Source organism: Cucurbita moschata, unplaced genomic scaffold, assembly GCF_002738365.1.
Source record: "Cucurbita moschata cultivar Rifu unplaced genomic scaffold, Cmos_1.0 Cmo_Scf00011, whole genome shotgun sequence".
In the NCBI taxonomy this organism is placed as follows: Eukaryota; Viridiplantae; Streptophyta; class Magnoliopsida; order Cucurbitales; family Cucurbitaceae; genus Cucurbita; species Cucurbita moschata.
The window spans coordinates 1,506,361-1,514,163 of NW_019268527.1; the positions used below are offsets into that span (position 1 = coordinate 1,506,361).

A 7,803-nucleotide genomic window follows, 5' to 3' on the forward strand; every position below is an offset into this window, starting at 1 on the left:
AATTATTTCTAAAAATAAGTGGAGACCTTAAATTATTGTTTAATATATGTTGTCCAATTCTATTGTAAAGTCGAATTATTGTTTAATATATGTTGTCCATCATGGATGAGTATGTTATGCATGAGGTAAGAAATTACCAAAATGTCCCTACGATAAGATTTGTGAGGAATGTTGTTTCATGTGCTTTCCGCTGTATTAGAAAGAAGGATGGGTTATTATGATCTGTGCTATGGGTAATTGAGGGATGTTATCTTCTTGTTGAGCTTGTTGACTTGTCTGTGTGCATGATATGGTATGTGTTAGCTCTAGGTGTTTGATCGGGTGTTCTCCACATACAGAGCTAGGGCGTTAGAGTTAAGTTGGCTAGATGATTATATAGGTCAGAATACCTCTAGTAGATTGAGCACCTTAGGATCGTGAGTGACGGTTAGAGAGCCTGGACCCTAGTGCTCCTAGACTAAGAACGACTCAATGTGTCAGAACAGAGCAACCTAGAATCAGAAGTCCACATTAAGCCACCTAGCTGCCCTAAGAACCCAGTAGATTTCCTCAGCTCCCAGATATGACTAATATAAATTTTGAAATTATGTGTTACAAGCTTAGGTGATCGACTAAAATATCTCCCTAGCAAAGCATGCACAAGAGAACTCAGTTAAGATTAGAGCGTTACAACTAGTGTGGTTTACATGTTGGCCTTGTTCAATATGTTTTCAGTAAACCTTGCACCCCAGGATCGTGAGCAATCAGACCTGTGTGCACCTAGAGTTTGGTTTAGCCTAAGGAGCTAACCCCGAACGTCTTGAAAATGAGAGATGAGATTTAATCCGCTTAGACACTCCTAACAACCTAGTAAACTACCAAAACATCTAAACACGATTAAGAAAACTTAACAAAACTCTGAAGCCCATTGAGTGTAGGGTAGGGACAAGGCTGACGTTGCGATCTTCTTAAACCATTCCTAGAGTGTTGAAGACATTTGAAACACAAAATGTAATGACCCGAAATTTTCTACTTAATTTAAAGTCACTACTGTATACATATCCTAAACATTGAATGCGGAAGACTTCATTTAAATTCCATAAAACATATCCTTATCTTAAAAACAGCCATAGACTTACGTGTTTCGAAAACATCTTTAAAACAACACAAAGACTAAATAAAACAAATAAGCATTTAAGTTAAAAACATCATATTTTAGCCTAAGTCTAAGAAAATAAATACTACTATCCTATGCATGTGCCATGGTCTCGAGTTGCAATGCCGTTGTTAGCCGTACACAAATGTTTTGCCTTAAGCTGAAAAATGTAGTAGCACATTACTTGAGTATTTAAAAAAATATTCAGTAATCACCCCACTATTGAGGTTAAATGCAAGAACATGCAAATGCATTGACATGACCTATCCTTTCAATCTATTTTCCTACGGTGCTGCCCTAACGGGTAATTTGGACGTGTACTATATACTCTACACACAGCCCATACATGCGAGTATGGGCTCACCAGTCAGTTCGCACACCGTTGGGCCACTTTCCTTGTCAGGCGAGCATACTCTGGGAGCTCCTTAGGCCGAACACCCGTTAGAACTAGTAACCGTCACGGCAACGCTATGCAAAACATAACGATCATTGTCCTGCCATTGGATGTACGCGTCCGTACCCTCGTGATGGAATAGGGGTATCCCCAAATGCATGAGCACACATAATGCATGAGATCCCCAATATTTCTACTTTTATCATTAATGAATATAATCTCGCTATCATCTTTCATGCTTAACATGTCATTTCTCATTTTTCAGTCTACGTATCATGCATAATCTTAACGGGGTTATATTTCATTTCATTTATCGTGATATCATGTCATTCATATCATACTATATACATTCAATTTAGAAAACATAACATAAAGCTCCATGTTTTTAACATGTCATGTGACATGTAAGTCATACAACAGTTAGTCACACAAAACAATCTAAACATAACACATCACATCACAATATATCGTACCATAAACATGTCCTATCGTAAACACTTTGTGGTCATATCGTTCCTTAACTTATCATAGCCTTAACGTTCTTATACCTATCATAGTCATATCGTTACGTGAACGTACCTTAGTCATATCATCACAGGAACGTATCATAACGCTATCGTTCTATCAATCTATCACAAACCTATCCCTTTCTACCCATATCCTAACCATATTCTTTTATCAATCTCTCCTATCCATAGCACTCCAGTATGTAATCTAACCTTAACGTTTCATGAACGTATCTTACTCCTATCGTTACATTTCGTTTTGTGTATCCTTCTCGTATCCTATCTCAAACATATCCTTGAACACATCGTACCACAATTATTATCATACAATTCATATATTATAACATAACATAAACATAATATAAGCATATCGATTTACAGATAATTCACACATATCAGTATATATGACACGTGCAGAACCACAGGCACGTGTCACATCAAATATAACCATGCCGATAGTAAGGCCACTTACCTGGTTAGCTTAAGTTGTTATCACGAACATATCCTTAATGAAAGTTAGATTATGTCCCTTGAAATCCAAGTCAACCTATGTGAGTCCATGATATCAGTTTCAAGTTTGAACTTTATACAATTATTTCTCTAATTTACATTCGTTCATTGTTAAAAGTCTTGAAATGCTATATATCTATAATTATATTTTTATTAAAAATCTTATTTTCTATGGTTACTCGGTATAAAAAAGTTGATAGAGTTATTTAAGTTATTCTGTGTTTTCATGTGTATTTATTTTTCTCTCTATGTTTAGTTTAAGTTTTTTAATTCCCCAATCTTTTTACTTTTTTTTTTCTTTATCTGTATTTACTTAGTTGCCTTTTAATTTTGTTAACATGTATTCCCGACCTTTCTTTATCTCCATGTTTACTTTTGTTCACAAATTTCCTTAGCTATTTTATTTTTAATCTATTCATTTGGCTACTTATATAAATTTAATCCAATATTACTCATGTAACATGATTTACTATAATTCGTATAAATGATTGACATTTCGTTTCTAACTCAAAGTTAAATCATTGTAATGATTTAATGAACATCTAATTATAATGGGTTGTGATTTCTAAAATAAATAACGAAGATTTAATAAGATTTATCTTCAAGTAAATCTCTGTCTAATTTTTTCTTCAAGTAAATCTGACATTAAGGGATGGATTGAGGAGAGATAATTGGGAGAAGGGATCTAACATTTTTATTTTTGTAGTAACTGACATTCTGAGGTAAGTGATGGGTTGAGGAGAGAGAGTTGGAGGAATCATGAGAAGTAATGGAGAGTAGTGGAAAAGGGTTTGTTTCTCTCTTTTGTTTATTTATTTATTATTTTTTTAACCTAATTTTTTTTATTATCATTTTTATTTATTTATTCATTTATTTATTTATGATTTTTCTTTGGACTATTACATAAAAACTTCAACATTTCGATTAAATCTTCAAGGATTACAAGTCAAAAGCCGATACACTATATCGATACAAATACAAGTTATTTACACGTGTTTAATTTCAGAACAATCATATTTCCTTAATATATATATATAATTGATAAATAAATAATTTTATAATTTTTCCCCCTTTAAAATTGACTTTTTTCTATCAATATATAAAAAGGAAAATGATAATTTTTTTTTAATTATTCTTTAAAAAAAACAAACTAATTCCCTAAAAAGAAAGTATAATTATATTTATTAATGGTTATATTAAAAAATATTTATGTGATAAAATAGATTATCATGTTATCATGCAAAATGATTCTTATTCTCTTATTGCTTTTTCTTTATTATCTTTATATGAAACTATTTAGCAAAATTTTGATTGAAAAGAAATGTTATGCTTCTTAGAAAGAATATTTTCTTTTAGGTCCTTTCATATCTTTTTTATTGCATAATGGGTCCTCTTCGATGTGACTAAAACTCTGTTCAAATTATGTTAAAAGGCGTACGAAATACTTTCATAAATTTTATTTTTAAACGATAATTTTAAAATTATAGTAAAACTATAAAATATTCTTTTGATCGTATAATTTAAATGAGGGATGGAATTATACTGAGATTAACTAAAATTTTAAAAGCTAAAGACAAACAATGTTGTTTATTTAAATCACGAGACTAAAGACAAGACCCATCGTGAATAGGGGAGAGAGCGGGGAGAGACTTCTCCCCATTAGCTATATGGGGTCAAGAACGGGGTCGACTCCAACCCCGCACTGTCCCATAATTTGATATTGAACTAAAAACATTTTAAAATTCACCATCCATGGCTTATTCTTTAAGAAGCCTTAAAAAAGGCGTTATAAGAAAAGGTCCTGAAAAGAACCCATTCGACGAGTTTTTGGGCTAATTTGTTATTAAAACAATAGTCTCCAAAGGGTAGATGAGATGAACTGATTACTTGACACGTCGGCAAAGAGTGAGACCATCTCCAATGGAGAGGAGAGCTATCTCCACACGTGAATCATTAACTAAAAAAGCATTGAATTCCCGTATATGGCTTCTATTAGCTTTCAAATCATCCTGAACAACGTCATCACTTTGCGCCACTGATCCATACCATAAAGTATTGTCATATGCAATTACTCCACCTACTTTCACCAATCTTAAAAGGAACTCGTGATACTTAATGTACTCTCCTTTCACAGCATCCACAAATGCAAAATCAAATTCTGTTTTCGCGTCCTATTAAAAAAAAATTATTTAAATTAGTTTACAAAAACAATGAAAATATTTTTAGAATTTTTTTTTTCTTTTCTTCAGTTCAGAGAAAAAAAAACATGTTTATTGGAAAACTAGAAAATTAGTTATAGTTCACGAAATTTATGTTGTAAAATTAGAAGCCATGTTCAATAAGCAACTTGGAATCAAGAACTTACGTCATTGATGAGGTTGTTGAGGACAATCAATGCCTGTGATTCCACAAAATTGATCTTGTGATCAACTCCTGCCTTTTTGATAAATGGCAAACCGATCTCAAATGATGCTCTGTTTACATCAATGGCTGTTATCTACCATCCAAATCAACAAACAGAGGAATCAAAAAAATATGAAATGAATTCGATAAACAAATGAATAACAGTTCCAAAAGCATTGATAAATCTTTAAGCCTTACCTGACCATCAGCGGGCAGCGCTAGCGCAGTGGTTAGGAGCGAATAGCCGGTGAATACGCCGATCTCTATCGTTTTCTTTGCGTTCATCAGTTTCAGAAGCATTGAGAGAAACAATCCTTGATCCCCCGGTACACTCATCACGCTCCTGCATCTCAATCCCCAAATTTCCTTCCAAATTGTTAAACAGTCTCGTAGACTATTAACGAATACTACAGAATCGATCGTTCTAAATCTTTCCTAATCGAATCGAAACTGATAGAAATTGCAAAAATCTAAATCCGAAGAGGAGTCGGAATCTCACAAGGACTTGTCGAACTTTCGGAGTGTGGTTTCTCTGAGTTCCTTCAACTGTTCGTGCTCTCTCGGATAGGAATTGGCTTCCAGTATATACTGCAATCAAATACATGCGTTTTGAACTCCTCAATTCTTTATCCATTTTTCCGAACACTATTTGATTAAATTAATTTATCTGAGAGCAATCGCGAGTAATTAACGAAATGAAGGCGCAAGAGATCGATTACTACTCGGAATCGGAATCGGAATCGGAAACAAAACATGAACAAGATTCAGATTGGAACGAGAACTAACCTGGAGAAGAGCAGTGCTCTGGAGGATATTCTTATCTGGACAATCGTCGGCCATGACCTACTCTGCAACGAACGCGCTTGGCTTGCAATCAGTGACTTCGTGTGAGCATTTATGGAAAACCGCGCATGGTTTATATAATACAGCAGCTCTCAGCAGCTCTGGTGGAAAGTATGTGTGACAGTAATTAAAAAAACAGTAGCCTAGCCCCAACAGAGCCTAGTAAGACAATTCACAGACAATATCGGCTTATGCTCGAGCCTCAAGTCATGTTTGAAAAAAATGTTTTAGAAAACGTGATCGAGAAAATAGGTTAAAAACAATTTTAAAGAAAACAATGCTATAAGCTAAAAAGTGAGTAAACAACTACAACTATCGATAGATATAGCCAAGAATTGATAACTAGTCACATCTGACTATAGTACATTTTGAGGCATTTTAGTCATGGCGAGTGTAGACATGATGATAAGATAAGGAATCACTATAAGGAGAGTAAGATTCAGATTACCTTGTTGATCGAATATCTCAAGACAAGAATATTGTTTGAGATTTGAATCACTCCACAAGCAAGATTGATCATGTCGAGCTTGAATGATTCTACATGCAACCTAAACTACATAGAATAGCAAAGAAAAGCACAAATGCTTCTTTTACTATATTTTCAAGTCTACCTACAAATACAACGTACATGACTTTATATAGTCTCAAAATGAAAGTATTAAAGGCATTTCAAGGGTTGTAACATTCATGCTTAATGATCATAATTAACCATTATGTAATTGTAACCTACCGTAAATAAAAAGTCTTAAAATACATTAATGAAATACGATAACTCTAAATTACTCTAAATTGTAATTCACCCAAAATTTATAACATGAAACTTCATTCTTCTTCAATGTTGACATGAATTAAAATATCTTTTGATAATTTCAACAATATTTTTTTCGCATCTTCATTGAATTATATTGTATGATTGATGTCTCTTGGTTCATATCACATGATTTTGGTGTGTATCTGACATATTTTGAGTCATTTTAGTCATGGCTAGACATGATTTTGGTGTGTTTGGAATAGGCGCCGACCGTGACATGTGCAAGGTTGATTGGATTACAAGAAATTATATTTGTTTTAAATCATTGGTTAATTTGAATCTCAAAATTTATATTATAAATGTATAGATACATATAATTGTTGAAGATGGTTGAGTGGGAGTCTCATATTCGCTAATTTAGGGACTGATCATGGGTTTATAAGTGAGGAATATTTATTAAAGAGGGAGTCCCACATTGGCTAATTTAGAGATCATGAGTTTATAAGTGATAAATATTCTCTCCATTGGAATGAGGTCTTTTGGATCCCGAGAGCTATGAGAAGTTATGTTCAAAGTGAACAATATCATACTATTGTGTAGAGTCGTGATTCCTAACCATATATATGTAACGACAGAACTTTCTGCATCAATTGCCATTACTTGAAAATCGTTTTGAAAACGAGATGAGTATTAAAAGTACTATATTAAGACACTCTTCTATTAGGGTAAGATATGCAAACGTTGATCAAACAAAAATCGTGGAACCTTAGTGGTTAATTACTTGAAACACATAACGTGCAGTCTCCCACCGATAATCCTTTTTAGATATCACTCCTCAGAGCAACTATTAGTGGTTTGTTACCCGTTATACACAGTGTGTAACCCTAACATACATATATTAGGTCCCAAAATCAATAATGCATCTTATTACATAAAAGAGTATGATAAGAGCAAACACATCCGACCATTTTAAAAAAATAAAATATTTTGAGTTTCAATAAGAACTTAGCATTTATATTCATAATCAATAAATGCACAAAAACGTGGTAGATGTTAGAGGAATAGGTTAGTATAGGTTGAATTTCGTTCACATTCATAATATAGGTTAGTTTAAGTTGAATTCCCGTTTGCATTAATAGTATAGGTTAGTATATGTTGAATTGTAATCGCATAATAAATTATAGGGTAGTATAAGACATTTGTTTCAGCGTTATTCTTTTTTCTTTCTTTCCCTTATATTCATTATTATAAGATAATAAAA

The 7,803-nt window shown here is 33.1% G+C and overlaps 1 protein-coding gene across 1 annotated transcript; it reads right to left on the minus strand.

Moving 5' to 3' along the window:
- Positions 1 to 4,103: 4,103 nt before the first annotated feature.
- On the minus strand, positions 4,104 to 5,878 carry LOC111449784 (caffeoyl-CoA O-methyltransferase-like). Its single transcript, XM_023089824.1, has 5 exons — positions 5,735 to 5,878; positions 5,448 to 5,536; positions 5,147 to 5,291; positions 4,911 to 5,042; positions 4,104 to 4,716 (listed from the first exon to the last, which is right to left on the minus strand). Exons 1-5 carry the CDS (start codon positions 5,786 to 5,788, stop codon positions 4,429 to 4,431), a joined length of 708 nt encoding a protein of 235 aa, XP_022945592.1. The 5' UTR covers positions 5,789 to 5,878; the 3' UTR covers positions 4,104 to 4,428.
- Between the last annotated feature and the right edge of the window lie 1,925 nt (positions 5,879 to 7,803).

Bases quoted from the DNA above. Each gene is read 5' to 3' on its own strand.
- LOC111449784 (XM_023089824.1), bottom strand. From the start codon at position 5,788: ATGGCCGACGATTGTCCAGATAAGAATATCCTCCAGAGCACTGCTCTT. The intron at 5,537-5,734 runs GTTAGTTCTCGT...ATTTGATTGCAG, and splicing joins AGAGCACTGCTCTTCTCCAG to TATATACTGGAAGCCAATTC. The intron at 5,292-5,447 runs GTGAGATTCCGA...ATTGAGATGCAG, and splicing joins CGAAAGTTCGACAAGTCCTT to GAGCGTGATGAGTGTACCGG.